A 22114-nucleotide genomic window follows, 5' to 3' on the forward strand; every position below is an offset into this window, starting at 1 on the left:
AGAAATTACCTTCATTAACGAAACGGAGAACAACTTTTCATGTACCTTTTCTTTTAACTAATTGTGTGTTAAAGTTTATAGCTTAATAAATGTCAAAACTCACTTATTAAGTTTGTTTTTATACTGTAGTTTTAACACTTCCGTTGTGTTATTTTTCTATTTTTAAATAGCATACTACAAAAATATTCATTAAAGTTGTATCAAAATTCTTTTTTTTTATTTTACAATACACTGAAGTTAATTAAAATAAATTACACAAACAATTTACAATTTAAAAAAATAGTTTTCAAAATAAAAACATTTACACTTTCATTTGTTAAGTTATATTTTAACACTTATTCTTTCTTAAAGCGATGTTTCAGTACAAAGTATACAGAATAATAATTTGTCATACTTTTTATTATAATAAAACATTTTTTAATAATACTTTAAAATGAAGTTATACAGTATATGTTTTTTCGGCTTTTTGACATAGGACAAACTAGAAAAGAATCGCATACCACTTGTTTGGTTACATAATAATTAAAATCGATATCCACCATAAAAATCTGCTGAGTTTAGTTAATGCATTCTATATTTTCGTTCTAAACCATTTTTTAATTAAAATTCGTTACAGGTATTAAACTTATACTTGTTAAGTTTATTATAAACAAACAGTTTAGTTTTTTTTCTTTATCCTATCTGAATAATTTTTTTATTTAATCCTATCGAAATAAATTTAATATAAATAAAACAATTTTTCGGACTTTACCCACAAACGGTCGCTTCAGTGCATTTGCACTTAAACCCGCTTGGGGAAGTTCACAACAGCGGTTTCTCGCGACTAAGCCTGCCTGATGAGTCCTAACAAGGACGAAACCGGTCGTAGGCTGTCTGGGATGCAGTTGTTGTTGATCGTGCGGTGAAGTTCATGATCAATGGCATAAAACATCTCAACTTTGTTGATGATGGCTGAAACAAATACTGGCTAAATAGATTGTTTCAAAATCATTAACAACATGTTAAGACTTTTATCTGAATACATTTTAAGAAGTTTGTCGATATTAAACTTAATAAAATGTTTTAATTATTATTATTGTGTAACTTATTTCAGGCATCAGTTAAAAAACACATACAGTTTTTAAACAATTCATTCAAAATTTAAAAAAGTATGTAATTTACTACTACGAACAAAAAAACAACTTTTTTTATACTGCTAGAAGATGCTTATTAAAGTTTTTTTTTTGTTGTTTAAAAATATTTAGTTGCTTAAATATTATATTTTAAGTTTACACATTTTTTTATAAAGACTTAATAGTTGTATTAGCACAAGGGTAGGCAAACTGTGGCGCAAAATGCAATTTTTGACTCAAAAACTCTTTTCTTTTTTTTGAAGCGAATAAAAAAGGTTTTTTGACACAGTTAATAAATTAGTTAAAGAGAGCTGCTTTTGTTTTAAACTAACTTTTATAAAGCAGGATTTTTTTAAAAAGAATTACAAATATATAATAGTTTTTTAAGTAAACATTGCTACTAACTTAAATATATATTTTTTAACTTTTCATTATAACTCAAATACAGTAACCTCTCGCATCTTTATGCACTCGTGACGTTACGCACTCTCGTTTAGTTACGCACTTTAGAATTCTAAAATATTTAAAAAAAAGATTTTTTTATTTTTTTTAATATTGCCCAAATTAGATTTATTGTATATTTTTTTTTATATTGTAATTTTGAATGCTAATTTAGCGCTCTATTTCTTTAGACTTTGTAAACTTATGTTCCTTGACTAATTGATAAACATTTAGTTATACTTCAGTATATCAGAAATTTTGTGAACATAATGAGATTAAATTGAAATTCTGAAAGAAATATGAATGTGTTAAATAATGAAAGTATAATGAAATAATAAGAGCTTAAAACACAAATAAATAATACATCACTCTTACCCTATATATGACAAACATCTGAAAAAGAAACTTAATGAAATTTTCTAGCAAAAAGTAGCAGTGATACTTAATAAATATAGAGCTTATTTTACCACAAATGTCAATTGTTTTTTAGTAAACATATCACTAATTTTCATTTGATGTTTTTTTTTCGTTTAAGTTCCTCTTCTGTGACACTTGCTTTGCACAGCAAATTTATAATTAAGCATTTTTTAAATGGAAACAAATGTTTTATTATAAATTGAATTTGCTAAAAGATAATATAATATAAATATTAAGTATCAAAAAAGTCACAAATAAACAAAAATAAAATCTACTTACTATTGAAATTATTAAAATGTTTCTATAAGTATTATTATATTATATAAATTTAAAATATTTTTTTAAATTTATATATAGTTTCATCTTTTGTTTTCATATTCATAAATAAAGTAAACAAACTAAAAGTAATATCAGAAAACAGCCATTATAGTGAGTATATTTGGTACCTCTCGTATCTTTACGATCTCTCGTATCTTTACGCATTTTTTCTGTGGACACAATGTGCATAAATAAGCGAGAGGTTACTGTACTTTTTTTTTCGTTTAGAATTTACAAAAAATACAACGCCTTGCTAAAGTTTTAATATAAAAAACTATTTCTGTTACTTTTAAGAATTTTAAGAGGCTGCATACCCCTGAGCTGTATAATACAGTTTTGTAAAACAGTAAATCTAATCATTGGTAAATAAATCTTTAACAAGTTTCAAACATGATAATAGATTATTAAGTCAAGCTATGATTCAGCAATAAATTTAAATCACTGTTGGCAAAAACAGCGCGCGAACCAAATTCGTTCCTCTACGCTTAAATATAAGCTTTAAAACCGCATATGCACAACAAAAAACTTTAAAATATTTTTATAATAAGTATATATGAATATTCTATTAATTTAACTTTGAGTAAACAGTAGAGATGATTTTTAAAAATTTAACTGCAATTTAACATCTAGAGAGAAGTTCAATTTTTTTAAAGCTACATTTCTGAATTTTAAGTAGCCCAGGAAACTTAAAAAAAGTCTTGCCCACAAAAGATTATCTTTAAATCTATGTTAACACTTTTATAAGGTTACCGACCCCTACTTCAATATCAAAACTTGAACTAATAATATTTAAAACAACTTAGCGAGTTTACTAGTATACTTATTACTGTTATTAAGAATAAGATTAGTAAATTTACAAATGTTTTATGTAAAACTGTTTTTGATGTTAAATATTTTTCAGTTTAGATACAGCTCTTTGTGCAAAAATATATTGTGCATATTAAAGTTAAAGAATAGTAAATAGCTTACATTTTTAAAACAAATTAACAAATTATTTAAGTGAGTTAGAAGTAGTACTCCATTCCACAAAATAAAGTTTGGCTATACTAAGATCAATTTCCGAAACCTAAATATGTTTATTTTTTTATAATGTAACTAGCACACAAACTTTCTTTAAAGATAAGTAAGTTAAGTAGTATTATAATATTTATTACCTACCGATTAAAGTCTAACTAAAAAAAAATTAAGCAATGTAGTTAAATGATATACAAGCTTAAATTAGTACTAAAACAACTAAAAATCAACTTTATTTAAGATGCAAACTAGTAGTATATTGATTGTGTTTATGATACACATTTTTGTCGGTTAGAAAATTTTCGTAAATAGATAGTAATACAGTGTAGAAACAATTTTCTAAACTATATTTTTTTTGCACGAATAAATCGACTTCTCTAATTTCATAGCTGTTCATGTTGAGAATGAAGTTTTTTTTTTTGATCTTTATACTGTTCTTTTACTTAATTGTATCTTGTTCAAATTATACTTTAGTTAAACCCGAACATTCCAATGTTTCACCACCGTTTATATTGGTAGCTTAGTAGATGTTTTCTAAGGGACAAACTACCCAACCAATTTTATAGAAGCAAAGTCAAGTAGCTGTAATGTTTTTACTAAATGTTTGATGGTTTATGTTTTAATTATGCAATTTTTATTACAATTTTGAAAAGTATTTATTTTTCGATCATTAATAAGGGGAAATGAAACTAATAACTATACTAGTTTATACCTTTACTAGGGGCGGCTCTAAACTTTCTTAGTGGGGTTCCAAAGATACTACTTGTTAAGTAAAAAATCATTTAGTAACTTGTTTTTAAACTTTGTAAAATGAAGTCTGTATTAATAAAATTAATCTAAACTGTGATTTTTTTTTGATAAAGCTCTACTTGAGAAGAAATAAAGTTTATATATTTTTTCTGTTTCAAGTTGTTATTCTTGTTGATTCAAAAAAAATGATCATGTGATTTTAAGTATTACAACATTGCCGCTATGTTTAGCCTAAAGTACCAAAACTAAACAGAGTCAACTAGAGTTTATTATATAACCTAAACGTAAGTGAAATGATCTAAAAAAAATATATAAACTACATTTTTTTGTTCTTTAAGGTCATGTTAAAAAGCGTTAGAAAATCTGCTTTGATAAATCTTTCTTTTTAACTTTATTTAAAAAGGTAAAGTTTGCAGAACATAAATTTATTACAACAAGTGAATGTGTGTAACTCAATACTAAAAAAAAGTAAGTTAAATTGCAGTACTAAATTTAGGAGTAGTGCATGGAATTACTCCAAACAAAGGTTTTATTTTGAAAAAACTTAAGCAAAATAGTTGAGAATTTTTTTAAATTAAGCTTCTATTAACTATAAATATATTGTTGAATCAAAATGATTATTTTATTTAAAATTAATTGCAGCTTTTTCAAGGTGTTAATTTTGTATTTCTAATACTTCTCAATTAATTTTTAAACCTTAAAATTTACAATTTAAAAAATGAATAAGAAAAAGCAAGCAAATCTAAATAAATATTATAAGTTTTTGTTCAGTTTTTTTAGTGAATACTCTAACAGGTATACTAAACTACATTTTTATTTTGTATTTTTAATTTTTTATGGGTAGCATAGAACTCAGGAGTCATTATAAAATTCACTTAAAATTAATTGCCGGAAAGACAAGATTTAAGCACATTTAGAACGCCAAAAATTATTAAATTTAACTCGAACAGAAAATGCATCAGTTGGCTCAAGACTAACTTCATATTCATAAAAATTAAAATTTACGGTCAAATAACCTATCAAATAGTTTTGAATTATTTTCACATCAAAGTATTGTGTTTGATTTTTCTTAGCGAAAAAGCGTGTTTTTAGGTAAATAATACCTCATAGGCCGTAGTTTGCTGACATTGATATAAGTGAAAGAAAGAACAGTAAAATGCCATCTAGGTACGCACTTTTTAGTTACGAACTGCCGGTATCGTACGCACTTTTAGCCGAAAAACGCTGTGTTCAATTTTTTTTTTAATTGCTAAAAATAAAAACCTGAAAGTAGTTAACCAAAATTACGATATTTAAGATTATTTTTAGGGTATAAAACTTTAATAATCTAAAATTAAAAGATCCAGGAAATAAGTTATAAACTTTTAAATTGCCTATAAATACCAATATTTAAAACATACAAGTTATATTTTATTTTTTAAGGACAATAACGAATAGTGTAGTTTAATTTTGCATGCCCCATGATTAAAACATAGGAATAAAAACACTAAGTCTAAGTCATACAAAATTTAGAAAAACGAAAAAAATGTTCAACTAACAGTAACTTACCCGATGACTAAAACACAAATGTAAAAAGCGTATAAAAATACAAAATAAGATTAAAAAAATTATATAATGAACTATGGAACTGACTTTTAAATACCCCATGATTGAAACGTAAACATTATTTTTTTTTAAACGTAAAAGTTTCCAAATAGTAAGTAAGCAGGTATAAAATTTAAAAACCGTAAACTAGATTCTTTTAATGAAAAAAAATAATAAAAGCATAATTAACATTTTCATAAATTTTACTTATTTAACATTAGTAAATAACTATATGTACTATACAAACTACAAGGAAATAGAAAGTAGAATAAAAAACTTTGTTGTTTGAATATAAATACAAATATATAAAATATTACATATAAAAACGTAAATTAGGTATACGCTTAAGACTTCTAATAAATTCTTTAACAGATATGTTTTTTATGGTGAAAGTTCTTTTTTGAATTTTGCTTTAATATTAGTCTTTAATTTTAGTGGCTTCTAAAACGCTTGCATTTTGCTCAATAAAGGTAATTAAAGATCGAAATTTCCTTCGGTAAAGGTACATAGTCTTAATAGAAAATATAGTTATTATAGCTATGTTGTAAAAGTTTATTTATCTTTTTGATTTAAAAATCCTACTGCCGGGGATTTATAATAGTATTTGTTTTAGTTTTATTCAAAGGCGGCGCTTATACCATATCTGGTACATACTGCCTAGTACATTCCTTCTGGTTGGATTGCGCTGTGTTCAAAGTGAGTACCTAGTTGGTATGGTAGGTATATCAAAAGCTCAAACTCCACATGATTGTTTGAATATAAAAATGAGTCTCTTCGAAAGTTTGTTAAAAAAATTCTACTGACTTAAAAGCTAGACTATTTTTATATAATTCAAATAAAAACAACAAGCATAAAGTTAATTTTATAGACAAATTTATAATTTTTTCAAAAAACATAAAACTTTAATGTCAATTATTTTCCTTATCTTAAAAGCTATCTAAAAGTTTTTTTTTTATCTTAGAGAATGCACCTTTATCTTTAATTTAAGAAAAAAAAATTCGTTTGGGGTTCGAATTATTTCATGGGGTCCCTCCAAAAATAAAGGTTTTTTTTTTGTTTTTTCTATTAAAATTGCTTTACAACCAAAAATATTTTTTTTTTTAAATATTTTTTTTTCGATTTCCCTTAGTTTGCATGTTATTTAAACTCTTAAATAGTTATTTTATAAATAATGTTAATATCTTTTACGATTTGGCCCCAAAACAGAATGATGTATATTACACTATCATTTGCCTTGGCCATTTCCTAGATAAAAAATTGATAAAAGGAAAAAAACAATTAATAAGAATGTGAATTACAACAAATGTAATTAAATTATTATAGTTTAATTAAATTTGTTTTAATTTACATTCTTATTAACTGTTTTTTTCCTTTTATCATTTTTTTATCTAGGAAATGGCCAAGGCAAATGATAGTGTAATATACATCATTTTGTTTTGGGGCCAAATCGTAAAAGATATTAACATTATTTATAAAATAACTATTTAAGAGTTTAAATAACATGCAAACTAAGGGAAATCAAAAAGAAAAAAATTAAAAAAAAAAATATTTTTGGTTATAAAGCAATTTTAATATAAAAAACAAAAAAAAAACCATTATTTTTGGAGGGACCCCATGAAATAATTCAAACTTCAAACCAAATTTTTTTTTTCTTAAATTAAAGACAAAGGTGTGTTCTCTAAGATAAAAAAAAAATTTTTAGATAGCTTTCAAGAAAAAGAAAATAATTGACATTAGAGTTTTATGTTTTTTGAAAAATTTATAAATTTGCCTATGAAATTAACTTTATGCTCGTATAAAAACATAATGATAAAAAACACGAACATGAAAAATGGTAGGGATTCTAACTCTTAAGTTTAAAATCTCACTTTTGAAATTATGCTAAATTAATTGTAAAAATGCAAGCTAGAAGTAACTGTCCTAAGGTGAAATATAAAAATACTGTTTTATTGAGTATAGTAAAAAGTGTTGAATGCTTATATAGAATCGCTTGTATCAAATTATCACTCATTTTTAAAGTTATTATGGTGATGTGTGTGGTGAATGTGATTTTTGCTATACTGTAAATTGGTATCTACCATATTTAAGAATTAGTAAATAATTAAAGTTTATGTTTTTTATTGTGTTAGTTATAACTTATCTTATTGTAAAATCCTAATTACAAGGTTGCCAAAAAACCTGAAAACCTGGAATTTGAAATTTTAGGCTAAAAAACCTGGAATTTGAGAAATTTTGCAAAAAATCCCAGAAAAACCTGATATTTTGAACAATATCATTAAAAAAACCTGGAATTTTTAACAATATTAACATGTTAATTAGTAAATTTTTGATTTTATACAAAATATCTATCCTATTGGTATTTTTTTTGTCATTATCAAAATTAAATTTTATTTAAAAACACATTTAAAGTAGATTTATATTATCCTTTCAATGTTTTTATACTATTTAACACAGTTTCTTACCCTAAACTTAACTTTAAACTAAAATAGACCCAAAAATGTGTACTTTTAAAAACCTGGAGGAAATTTTGAAATCATGGAGAAAATTTGCCAAAAACATTGGTAACCCTGTAATTAATGTTTGCATTTATATTAATGTTTGCCATGATAACTTAAAGTGCATAACTTAACTTATATTAGATCTATTTAGAAAATTATTGTTATTAGAATATTTCTACTAAGTTATTTTATTGTAAATGTTTCTTTTTACTTCTTTTATTTGAATGTACTGTTACAAAAATTAAACAATTTAACTTAATTTTTTTGTAAATGTATTGACCACTTGGTTTTTGATCTTGCATCTCCAACACAAAGAGTTTTTTAATTTATCACTTGGGCCCTTACACCATCAGGCCACACATTTTAAGATGGCTTTCAAAAAATCAAATTTGTTAAGATTTATTTTAATGAAATTCATAGTATTACAGGATTAATTAAATGGTTTTTGTTGTTGTGTTAGTAAATAAATTAATTGCTTTGGGATTTGTACTTAGGAATTTCTACACTTAATTGACCAATCTAAGTTTCAATAAATTTTTACTATAATGGGTTTAATTATATAATGTTTTTTTAAGGATAAATTTTATTTTTCTTAATAAAGTACATGGATTAGTTTATATAGATTCAGTAAAAATTTTTTCTTGTTTATGTGTCAACCACTGGATTTCAATCTTGCAATGCTCAAATCAAAGAGTTTTATAAAGTTATCATTAGGAATCCTTAACTACCACGCAAAAATTTTTGTAAAAAGCAAAACTTTTAAGAAAATGATAATAGTTTTGTTTTATGTTAGTAAAATGAATTTTTGAAAAAATTGACTGTTTTATGTTGTTTTCTTTTACTTAGAGCAGGGTTTCCCAAAGTGTGCAAAGTGACCCCTTGGGGGCCATGGCAGATACTCAGGGGGCCACGAGCAGCAAAGGGGTAAGAGGGGGGGGGGGGGCATGAGTAGTAAAGGAGCCACAGGGGGCCATGAGTTCATAATTTGAAATTTACACCAGATATTTGAGTTGCAGATGAAGAGCAAAAAAAAAGTTCTTCAGTGTTTTTAATGGTAGTTTATAAACTTACACTAGATATTCTTGAGAGTTGCAGATGAAGAGCAAAAAAAGGTCTTAGGTTCTATTTGCGCAAATAGCATTAAATGGAAAAGCAAAATTATTAACAATTTATTAATAAGCATAACTTTACTTTAATTTTATTTGCTAAATCTCTAAATTTTGTATTTATTTGAATTTATTACAAACCAATTTTTTTTCAAATTTTATTAACATTTATCACTTGAGAGTTAAACTTGTATAGTTTTAAAAAGCTTATAATACAAATGTAATAGCGTGTAATAAAATATAAAACAAAATGAATAATATATTAAGAATAAGTTGCAAATGGTACATAAATTCTATTTTTATAAATTTTATATCCTTTCTGTATTTAGATGAAAAACTGGAAAAAAGTTGAATATACTTTGCTGTAAGTAAAGATATTAAGAAAGTGTTTGTAACTAGTTTATTCTATGTTTTGTTAAATCAGAGTTTCTATACACTCATGTAATTCTAGTTAACTCAGGCTAGTTTTGTGGCATAAGTGAGAGTTAACTCTGTTTTGTTACAACTTAATTATAGATGTAAATTCTTTTTTAAATAAGATGCCTTAAAGTTTTTATGAAAACTGACTTTAATATATATGTATTTTTCAGAATGTCTCTTAATAAGTTTATGCATCCACGCAATCTGTACAAGAACAATCCTCCTGACTTTAAAGATTTAAAAGAAAAATTTCCAAATTTTGCCAAACATGTTAAAACAAACAGCAAAGGTCACTCACACATAAATTTCAAAAATAAATTTGCAGTAATTGAGTTAGTTAAAGCTTTAGCAAAAAATGACTTTGATTTACAATTAGATATCCCCAATGATCGCTTAGTCCCTACACTCCCATCAAGGATCAACTACCTACTTTTTGTTGAAGATTTACTAAGAACCCTACCAATGAGTAAAGAAAATAAAGTTCTAGATATTGGTTGTGGTAGTGTATGCATTTATGCTTTATTAGGTTGTAAAATAAATAACTCTTGGCAGTTTGTAGCTACTGAGAAAGACAGTAAAAGCTACAAACTTGCTGTAAAGAATGTTGAAGACAATTTTCTAAGTGAACGGATATCTGTGAAAAATGTTAATGTTGAGAAGGATTGCAAGTTAGTTTATGGTGAAAAAAATGTTAGTTATTCTGCTTGTATGTGTAATCCTCCCTTCTTTTCTGACCAGGAAGAACAAAGCAAAACTGTAAAGAGACCAGTTGCAAACTCATCTTGTTCTGGGTCAGCCATTGAATTGCTTTGTGAAGGTGGAGACTTTGCATTTGCTGCACAAATTTACAAAGAAAGTTTAGAAGAACCATTTAAGTGCTCTTGGTTTACTACAATGTTAGGGAAGAAGTCTAGTTATGATAGACTTTTAAAAATGTTAACAAAAAATAAAGAACTTACTGTTGTTCCGTATGAGCTATGTCAGGGTAATACTATGAGGTGGGTGCTTGCTTGGTCTTATGAAAAAAAAATTAATAGAAGCTTGCTTAAAGTTTCAGAGTTTCAAAAAAATAAACTAAAAAGGAAAAAAACAAAACCACTGAAGTTTATTATACAATCAAATGATTATGATGTAAAAATTAATTCTATATTAGGTATCTTGAAAGATGTGCTCAAAGTCGCCAATTTGACCCATGGAAAATTAACCACTAGTTTTAATTTAAGTTCAAGCATAAAAAGCTGGGTTGGCTGCAGAAAACGACAAAGACTTAACAAGGAACATCAAAATGTTGAAACAAGTTCAACTGAAGTTGAAAGCTCAAACAGTCTTGTTTTAGATTGCTTAGTTAAAATAACCCATTTCTCAGATAAAAACCAAATTGAAGTAGTAATCAGTTGTGATAGTTGTTATCGTGAAAGTGTAAATGAATTAATAGTTTATTTGAAAAGGAGAATCTAAAAGAACTTTTTAAAATACATTAGTTTATAAACCTATCCAATTTGTTGTACTTTGAAACAACCTAGTTTACTTGAAAAATGTTAAGTGTAAAAACATGTACAAGTGCCTACCGCTTGAGTTGTTTTGTTATAAATATAATTATTTTAGATACATTTTTGTTTTATTAATACAATCATTTTAGGAAAATTAAAAAAACTGTTTTTTGTTAATGTACCTTAAATGCAGTTTTTTTTTTCTAATAAAAGCTTAACCTTTTAAACCATTCTATTTTTTGTAAACTTAAATTTATGAGGAAATAGTTATGAAGAACTTATATATGTGCTTTTTTTGTAATGTTAGAACTAAAACTTTTTTTTTTAAATATTAAATTAAAATAGTTTTAATAGTATCCTTTAATTATATTCAGTTAATTTCTTTAAAAAATTATATTACTGTATATTGTGTGGAATTTTTTAATGTATAATTTTAAGTTTTTAGTTAGCATGAGTTTTATTCAAAGGTTAAAAACTTAGATTTGAAGATGTTAATTTTAAACATATGAAAAATAAAGTAATTTTTGTACTGGAATATTTACTAAATTTAAAAATTAAATTAATTCTCTACAAAATCCAGCTGGTACTGGCCATTGCTTGCGCAAACTAGGATTAAATTTTGCTTTGATATGTATCTGGTTTTGAATCTAGATTAAAAGTTGGATTTTTCCAAACTTATTTTATTCTAAGGGTGTTCAGCCGTAGACCTTATTTTAAAAAATAGTAGATTCTGGATCAAAGCAAGCAATGGCTGGATCTTGCAAGCTCCGGTATTTAAATCTGGTGTACTACTAGTTTAAGTTAATGTTTTTATTAATTTGAATTTTTTAATAAAAAAATACTTCACAACAAAAATTTTAATGTTGTAATTTTTATTGATTTTATTGTTTATCTTAAAGTCATAGTTCAGCTAATTTTAAACATAAAATAATTTTTGTTGCAGTGTAAAATATTATTAGTTAGTATATAACAATGCTGTTGCCTAAATTTACTTTGTCACAATGTGAAAAATTTATTTCATGCCAAATTCATGCTCCCTACACTAAAGTTTCTGATGTTCAAATACATATCGAAGATTTTGACTTTTCATTCTTTGCCAAGCCCTATTTGCTCAAGTTTGTAGAGTTTCTATATAAAAAGTTCATTTTGTTCTAATAATATTTTTTAATTTATATTTTACCTTATTGTTAAACAATTGTTTAAAAAGTTATTTGTAAGTAATTCTTTGCCAGCTTTTATCTTATTATTTAAATATCTTAAAAATATTTTACAAAATTAGAATACAAAATTTACCTATGGTTAATTGAACTGTAGTTATATAAAGTTTTAGTAGTTAACAGGGTTCGTGCGCGTCAGACTAAGTCATGCTAAATTAGTTTTTTGAAAAAAGTTGAAAAACGTCAGGCTAAATCATTTTTTTTTTTTTTTTAAATTTGAGAATCTAAGTTTTTCTCAGTTCAAATGCTTAAAAATTTTAGATTAAAACAAATTGAGAAATCATTTTAAGATCAAATTGAGATGTGAATTTGTTTCTAAATAAAGATTTAGTTAATAAAGACAAAATCAGTCAGTATTTGTAAAAATAAATGCTTAAAACCTTTTTTTGAGTCTATAAAGTTTCAAGAATCTTCTTTATTTTGTTTTGAGTAGGTTGTATACGTCATAATTATGAAAAATCATCAAAAAAATACAGTTTAAACATTACAGTTTAGCTCAACAACTTTTTGAAATTTAATACTTGTAAGTGTTTTATTTTAAATTTTAATAAAACACGACAATGCACGTTGTTTTAATATAAATCTTTTGGTTATAATGTTTTTACTTAGTGCTTAAATAAATTGAACAATTGTGTTTAGTAATATATTTCAAATTTTTACACTAGTAATAGATTAGATATAATACTTATTTTAAAACTTTTTCCAGAATTTGTTATGTTAAGGGCATAGGGTGGTCAATCACCTTTTTCACAATTTAGTCTTATTTTATTGAGTTGTAACTAAGCTATGAGTTACTATTTGCAGATTTTTAAAGCTCAAAGTGTTTTTGAGATAAAGCTGGTTGAAGTCAGAGACTACAATAGTACTGATCAACACCCGCCCAATACCTAAAATGACTTCTAAAGGGGATTTTCCTTGCTTTAAAAATGTCAGGCTAAATTGGTCTCTCAGGCTAAATGAAAAAAAAAATTGCGCACAAACCCTGAGTTAAACTACTTTCAATTTTACAAAATAAATTTTTACAAGAAACATCTTAAAAAAAGGTATCCTAAAAAAACCTGAAATTTGATAATTTAGGTAAAAAAACATGGAAAACCTAAAGAATAAGAATTTTGAAAAAAATCTGGAAAAACCTGAAATTTCAAACCCTAATAACTGAAAATACTGATAGATTTGTTTAGCACTGACGAGGTCTTTGACCAAAACTTAGTTTTAAAATAATTTTTGAAAGAATAATTTCATTATTTCTCCTCAAGTAGTTGAGATCTCTTTATTTGTTTTCTTAAAACCAAAACATATAATAACTGAAAAACATGGAATTTCAATCAACATGTATATTTTATATTAATTAAGGGCATAGGGGGATATACTATGCCCTTAATTACTAATTACTTTAATTACAACTTTGACCAGCTTTTTCTCAAAAATTAGTTTGAATTTTCAAAATCTGTAAAAAGCATCTTGTAGCTTAGTAAAAGTTATATAAAATAAGATCAAAAACCAAAAAAGGGTGTTTACTCTCCCCTATGCCCTTAAGTTTCGATTAGATACAAAAAATATACCATAAAAATAAAATTGAATTATATCATTTAAAAAAAATTCAAAAATAAACTCATTTAAAGAAGCTTTTCAATGTTGTTTCATTGCCACAAAACCTGGGATCCTGGAAAAACCTGGAATTTGACAATTTAGGCTATAAAAACTTTGAATTTTAAACAATTTTTACATGTTAAGTGGTAAAATTTCGATTTGACACAAAAAATCCATCATATAGATAAAAAATATTTGTGATAATCAAAAAAAATATTTATTAAAAAACACATTTCAAGTAGGTTTTCAGTATATTTTTAATGTTGTTATACTTTTTAATAAATTTATTTACCTTAAACTAAGTTTTAAACTGAAAATACAATACATTCCAAACCTAAAAACGTGTTCTTTAAAAAATATGGAATATATTTATCAAAAACAAGTGACTACCCTGTATACTAATTGAGACTGTTTTTTAGCTCATGTTTTATTTTATGCTAAAGATGGATCGAAAAACATTGTTTTTTAAACCGGGAATAATTCAGAAACCTGGAAAAAAAAGGCAATCCTATAAATATTGAAACATAACTGACCAATTGTTAAATAATAAGATGTATAAGATACACAAATTTAAAACTAAATATATTTTGTGCAGTTCTCATCGGTATAGTACAAACCTAACATGTGATAATATTTTACAAACTTATATAGTAGCCATGTAATCATAGAGTAATCAAGAGAGTAATAAAATACAAAATCAATTATTAAGAATTAAAATCATTTAAGTATACTTAAATTATAATTAACCTAAAATTAACAAACATAATGACAGTATCACACCTTTTAAAATATTACAAAAATAAAGAAACAGTATAATCAAAATCTTTTTGCTTACCTAAAACATGTTTTCTTATTAAAATACAAATACCTTCTAGTTTAATTAAATCGAACACATTACTGCAAATTTTAATTATTTTAAATCTATTTAGATTGTAACTGTTTGCACATGTAAAGTTATTTACCAAATGTTCTGCAATGGACGAAGGGTTAGATGCATGTAGAATTTTGTTAGGTATATCATCCTTCTTTTCTGAAAAGCAAAACATCTCTACACTCTTTAGGACATGCTTTTTTATCCTTTTCCTTAGATGCCTTGTTAACTTAAGTAAAAACTTATATTTTGTTTGCTTTGTACTCTACTAATGAAAACTGCTCAAAATGTATTTAGTTTTACTGAATTTGTGTCTGTTGTATAGCTTATTGTACAACCCTATAAAGATAAAAATATTCTACTATGCCATCGCATAGCTTGCACAAATAAAGTTTAGTTAGGTTAAGTAGTTAAAAAATGTTTTGTTACTTTGTGTATAATATAACATGATTTAGCATAGCCTTTTAATTGTAAACAAAAATAAGTGTTAGATGTATAAATCAGATAAACTTTTTTTTACTTTAAGATAAGACTCTTTTTTAGAAACGCAGTCACAAAATGTTTGCAGACAAATGGTAGCTATGCTTCATGGTATTTTTAAAAGCAAACCAAAAATGATTTGTTGAATTAAAATAAATCATCTGGAGTTCTTGTTATTAACAAACACTTTATTAAAGTGTTTTAACTTGATTTTTTTTTTACATTTAATTTTGTAAATACATATAACAAACATTGTTTAATAACAGATTAAAGTTGCCAGGAAAGATTTTAGATGATGGTTCATCATGTAAGTATCATGTTGAAGATGGAAATTACGTTGTTAAAATTTTAAAAGAAGTAAAAGGATTTAATTTTGAAGGTCTGGATATGATTACTAGTTTACTCAAACCAAAAGAAAATCAATACAAAGCTCCCAAGATTGAGGTTGTCTCTGGTAAGTTACGAAGCTTTTAAAACAGTTAATAAAACCAATAGAAACTATATAAATTGTCTGTATATTTTTTTAAGGTTTTGTTTGACTGTAGAAGAAATGATGTTTTGAACATCTATGATTATAGAATATATTATAAAATATGATATTAATATATTATGACATATTTCTTCTACAAAAATAGCATGCATTTTCAAAGATAAATGAGATTGTTTTAACTTAAGATTTTGTGTAGTGATTATATAGTTATTGCTTAAAAATTGAAACAGTACCAATTGAATGTTTTAGCCCAGCAAATTATTTCTAACTTCTTATTTTAGATATTAGTAATTTAGTCTAAGAGTACCAAATTTTCATGAATCAACTTAATATTGTATATCTTCACTCAGTTTCAGGCATGTAAGTATTTTATAGTTTTAATTGTTTTTCGTTAACATTCTACTTGTTTAATTAAAAAATAACTTTAAGTAATAAATTTAAACTTTAAATATAACTATAAGTTACTTTTAAAAGAATATTAAATCTATACTTAACATAAAATCAAATTAAAGTGCAAATGTTTAATCTGTCAATCTACAGCTGTTTTAAAAGACAATAGTTGTCGATCTCTTCAAGCCTTAACAAAACAATTTATATAAGATATTTAGTAAGTTTAAAATAAACCTTTATGTTTCAAAGGCAGTTTATTGAACCTAAAATTTTAAAAGTCTGGAAACTCATAAGTTTATATATTTTTCCAGGTTTCTAAGATAAGAATAAAAACGTCTAAGAAAATGAATGTTTAAGTATTTTTAAGTTTTAGATTTAAAAATATTTATTACTTTTAAGTGTTTTAAAGTTATAAAATTTATTAAAAAGTTAAATAAAGTTTTACTTGAACTGTAGAACACTAAGTGTTAATTTAGTTTCAAATTTTAAGCAGTTTTAACTAAATTGCTCAAAACCTGTAAATAATGATGATTTTGGCCGAAGTAGTCTTCTACTTTTAAATTGTCTTCTTATGTAAAAAAATATTGAACTCTTTAACTCAAAGTTTACAAAACTACCCAAGAGTTTTGAAGCAGTTGAGAGTATCTAGTAGAGATAAATAATTTCACTAAAAAGTAAAGTTTATATGAACTTTAATACTTTTACGTTTTCTATAAATGTAAATAAAGTAGTGAGATATATACAAATAACAACATAAATTTAAGTGTTTGTTAACAAAAAATAAACAAGTTAACTGAAACATATAATAATAACAAATTGTACAGCATCCTTCTTTTATTACACTGACGTATGTTTCTGTGTGTTAACGGATTAACACACTTCAACTGAGCTCTGTAAAGAAAATAAATACTGTAAGGAAAAAATAAAAGCTAAAGTTATACTTAGCATATAACCACCTTGTTGTTTTATGTTTTACATTTTAACTTTCATATTAAACACAAACACGTAATTTATAACACAGTTTACTTATAAAATATTTAAAATATCTGTATAAGATCTTCAATTTAAATACCCGACTGCTCCTTCATAAAACAATAATTAATTATTTTACTAACTATATTAAATGTATAAGAAGTTTAAGTCATTGTGGTTTTATGTATGTCGCTGTAACTTAATCATTGGTCGGGGCTTTGTAAGCTTAATAACTAGTTTGTTTTTTGTGCATTGTTTTCTTATATTTTTATTTTTTAAATTTAAGCTCAATCTGCTTCCTAATTGCATCTAACTTTAATTTTATTAGTTTAGATTTAATCGTTATAAACATTTAATAAATAAAATAAACATTATACCAAGTTCCTGTGGCATTTATTACCTTTACTGTTGTTTAGTTTATTGATTCAATAATTAATGTTTGTTGTGTTCTTTTTATTCACAATAGAATACATATTACTTTTTAAAATTGAAGCGCTTTACTGCTTTTTCCAAATGTAAAGAATAAATTATCTAACTTCGTAGTATAAATTAAATAGCCAATCCTAATGTTCATATATATCGTGACGTAATTATTAGATATATTTTTTTCAATGATTAGCAACCAGTAAATAATTTGAATTAGTTCTTCCTTCCATTTCATTTAAGTAGTTTTTATTATGATTTGTTATTTTATAGTGTATTTTACTCTATTCAATTTATACTTAATAATTACAAATATTATATAGTTTTATAATAGTCAGATTTAACATTAAGTATTTTATCTGTTCTTAACGATTAACCTATACTCTATAGCAATTATTTTTATTTTAATGAACACAATATATACACCTACTTTAGCTTCTATTCTTTCCTTGCAGTATTTATCTTTTTACAGAGCTCATTTGAATTGTGTTAGTTCGTTAACACACAGAAACATATGTCAGTGTAATAAAAGAAGGATACTGAATAATTTGTTATTATGATATATACAAATATTTTTTTAGAAAACGGCATAGAAAATGAAAGCAATGGTCCTGAAGAGCAAAATAAATTGGAAGATCTAACCAACAAAAATACATACGGATTTGCAAATCAGAAATCAGATGTTTTTCCTAAGCTTATGGTTAGTCATTACCTTCTTTTTCAACAAATAAGTTGGTACTTGGTTATCTTAAGTTTAAAACCTTAAACAATTTTATTAGTAGTTTTCATTATGTTTTAAAAGAGTATTTTTAGTGAAAAAGTTGTATTTTATTTATATCTAATTTTATTTAGTTATAAACAGGGTTGCCAAAAACTTCGAACTACCTGGAATTTGACAATTTAGGCAAGAAAAAAAGACTAAAAAAACCTTTTTTTTTTGAGAAGTTTTGGAAAAAACCTGGATTTTTGAACAAAATCACTGATAAACCTAGAGTTTTAAACAATTTTTACACGTAAAATAACAAAAAGTAGACTAGATACAAAAAACCTAACATATACAATTTTTTTGAAATTATTTTGATTTTTTTATTACAGATATCATTTGAAGTAGCATTACAGCATCTTTTTAATACTTATACACCATTTAAAACCTTAGTTTAAATTTTATACTATAAATAGACTAACAAACTTGTACTTCAAAAACCTGGAAGAAGTTTAGAAAACCTTGATTTTTTTAACCTTTGGAAACTCTGTATGAAATTAATATAATTAAAGTGACAATTTGTGTAAAATTTATTCTTTATACGTAGATTATGCAAGAAAATAGTTACTTTAAAGTTTTTATTTTTAAGAGGTACACAAAGCTTTAGATTTTATGACAAGCATATGAAATAAAATTAATTTTTTGTTATAAAAAAACTGAAAAAGTGTTTTGTTTTTCCTTCTTAGTGTTTTGTATTTTTTTTTATTGAAGGTTTTAAAATTACAAAAACTAACTTTAAGGTTTTTTGAGGATTTGATGGTTAAAATAATGAGTTTAAGTTATTTATTTTTTTTTACATATGTATACTATAACAGACTTGTGATGCATCAGTGCTATTTCTAACAAATCTGGATGAAAAACCTTTTGACCTGCGATTTAAGTTAATGCAAGAAGCTGAATTTGACAAATTTGATGTTGATTGGTATTTGTGAGTTTATGTTAGATGATTGCATAAAAATGTTTTATGTATTGACTAGGCTGTAGATTGTTACTTCAATTTGAGATATTATCAATATAAATATTCAAGTATTTTAACTTCAGAGTATTTAGTTTACTAAATATGAATATTTGTAGCTTTTATGCAATTACAAAAAATATATAACTATAGTTAAATCTTTTTTTGGTAAAGGACACTTTTCCATTTTTTCTTAAGTTGATTGAAATTATTTACAAAATTATAGATAATACACTACAAATTTTAATAGAGGGGATTTTTTCAACGAAGAAAACTTTCAATTTATGATTGAAATGCAACCAGAATGGGTAAAGCTTAAAAAAGAAAAGGATTTAGTAAGCAAGTTGCAGTTCACAGATGATGAAAAAGATGTGTTACTAAACTCTTTGTATAATAAGGACTATCTGCTTTCTGAAAATGAAAAACAGTCTGTACTGATGGGTTAGTAGTAGAGTTTGTTTGAGCTTGATCATGTATTCTATATCTTTAACTATAGTTTATCTAAAAAGCTAGGCTAATGTTTAGCATCGTTAATGTATAACTCTTTTTCCTTATTCATCGTTAGTTTGAATAATTAACATTAACAAATTATGAGTTTTAATATTTTAAGTTTTCCGAAAAACATTTTATGTTTTGCCTTCATCAGTTTACAAGGCCTCTAAGTTGTACTCTTAGCTGCTTATAATTATTATTAGAGATTACATTTTTTGAGGCTAACCCAAAAAGATTAAAAATTAATTAAAAAAAATTAGGACTTCAAATTTTCTTATGCTTATCTAGAGCTGTTTTTAAAACCAACTTTGCAAGTGACACGTAATTAATTGCGCAGGTTTGGTGAGCATATTGTTTGCATTCGCCTATGACGTAAGAAAGACCGAAGGAGAGGGCTGGGTGGAATCAGCTGTCGACATTCAGATCTTGTCGGCCACATTGTCGTGGTGTTGCAACATTACCACTGTTGAACAAATGGCCATCTGCTGCTTTAGAAGAGCAATCACATACCCTCTCTACAGGTTAGCATCAAGTTTTGTTCTCTTGTTTCTAGTTACATCATACTTAAGCCTGTAAGTTTATAATATATGGTGGATAAATGAAAAATTGTTGAAAATTTTAAAACCCACATGAAAAATTTGGATGAATTTAAATAATGATAACTAATCAGAAACAAAAAGCTAAGTTTCCTAAGAAAGATGCTTTAAATAGTTTTTAATTATAATTAAGATATTATAGTCTTGCCTCATGATAATCTTCTAATACCATAAGTTCTTAAAAGTAACTACTAATGAAATTCAAACAGGAACTTCAAATTATGTCAGCTCATATGGGAGGACGTGGCAGAAATACTATCGCTTGGAACAAAATACACGCTCAAGTGCATGCTAAAAGTGAGAAGCCACTTTGAATCGTGCGATGCCGCGCCTTACTACTTGCTGAACAGATTGTACATTGACGACTACTGCACGTGGCTGCAAAAAGTAAACCACGTGAACGACGAAGACTTGAAAGACCTGGCCGGTCGGATTAGAGGATGCAAAACAACTAAGTTGGATCTCGGCTGGGACTTGGAAGCGCTGGAAAATTACGATTACAGCGATAAGGCCTCCGATTCCGGCGAGTCTACGTCATCGGAAAGTGACGACACAACCGCATCGGAAGAAAGTGAGACATCGGCTGACAATGAAGAACTTTCTGAAGGTCATGCCACAAATTTGAACGAAGATTTTAAAACTAAGATAACTTTAAGTTGTAATGACAATAGTTTGCAATCGAAGAAAAAACCTTTGATAGAAGTTCTGGAAACTTCCGATGAAAGTGAAAATGAAAAATGTGAAACAGAAATACAAAATAATCTTATTAAAGAAATCGCTTCATTGAAAATAGTGGAATCCAAACTGATCAGTAAAGAAAATTGTTCTTAAAACTATTGATTTATTACACTTCATACAGATTCTATTATTTCAAATAACTTAGACCATTTATTTCAAATTAAAGTGTCTTATTAACTTCATTTAAATGTTAGTTTACATCAGTCTAGAAAAACAAATTGGTTAGTATTGATGTTTCTCGCTTGTAAATTTTTGGTATGTCTAAGTAGGATATTTTGTTTGTTAACTAGGAAATTTCTATAGTGTAAAATTCGCATAACAATGCTTTTCGTTTTTTCGAATAAAAATATCAAAAATTAGTATATAGTTTCATTAAGTACACATGCATTGAAAAAAAACACTATATCTGTAAACAACATTTTTAAAGATTGATTATTTCAAATTTCAGACTATGTTTTGGTACTTCTACACTAAATTTCGTCATTTTTTTGGTCTCAAAACCTAAAACTGTTTTATAACAACTATCTCACAGTTTTCATAGTTATATATCACTTAAAGTTGTAAAAAAAAATAGTTGATATTATGTTGTTTGTAAACCTTGGGTATCTAACTAAACATATAGGTCAATTCATTATGTATTGTAATAATTCGTTTAATGATGAAAGACCCTTGGTTAAAAAGTATCAAGATTTTGATTGTCAGAATAAGTTAAAAATGAAATATTTTTTGAAGTAAATAAGCTAAAAATAGTACCTAAAAAGACTTGTGTATTGTAAATGAAACAATTGCTAAGTATTATGCCTAAAAATTAAAAATGTTAAAATCTAATGTTATCGATTTCACAATAAATAGTTTGTTTTATTAATTGTTTCTCCTAATCATTATTAAATGTTTCAAAGATACTTAATTAAAATTCTTTTTATAAACAATTGAACGTTTAATTTTCCATCCGTCAACTCAATTAATTTCTTATGTTCTCTATATAAG

At 25.5% G+C, this 22114-nt stretch overlaps 2 protein-coding genes across 2 annotated transcripts; both read left to right on the plus strand.

Moving 5' to 3' along the window:
- The first annotated feature begins 9831 nt into the window (after positions 1 to 9831).
- Positions 9832 to 11374, plus strand: LOC145834422 (U6 small nuclear RNA (adenine-(43)-N(6))-methyltransferase-like). Its single transcript, XM_082941847.1, has one exon. The coding sequence runs from the start codon at positions 9832 to 9834 to the stop codon at positions 11116 to 11118; it is 1287 nt and encodes a 428-aa protein (XP_082797973.1). The 3' UTR covers positions 11119 to 11374.
- Positions 11375 to 12107: 733 nt separating this feature from the next.
- On the plus strand, positions 12108 to 21320 carry LOC145834411 (protein SHQ1 homolog). Its single transcript, XM_082941837.1, has 7 exons — positions 12108 to 12265; positions 15575 to 15762; positions 18165 to 18283; positions 19162 to 19274; positions 19552 to 19742; positions 20131 to 20314; positions 20599 to 21320. Exons 1-7 carry the CDS (start codon positions 12123 to 12125, stop codon positions 21218 to 21220), a joined length of 1560 nt encoding a protein of 519 aa, XP_082797963.1. The 5' UTR covers positions 12108 to 12122; the 3' UTR covers positions 21221 to 21320.
- Positions 21321 to 22114: the final 794 nt, after the last annotated feature.

The sequence above is a fragment of the Thalia democratica genome, chromosome 4, assembly GCF_965202585.1.
Source record: "Thalia democratica chromosome 4, ktThaDemo2.hap1.1, whole genome shotgun sequence".
Taxonomy (NCBI): Eukaryota; Metazoa; Chordata; class Thaliacea; order Salpida; family Salpidae; genus Thalia; species Thalia democratica.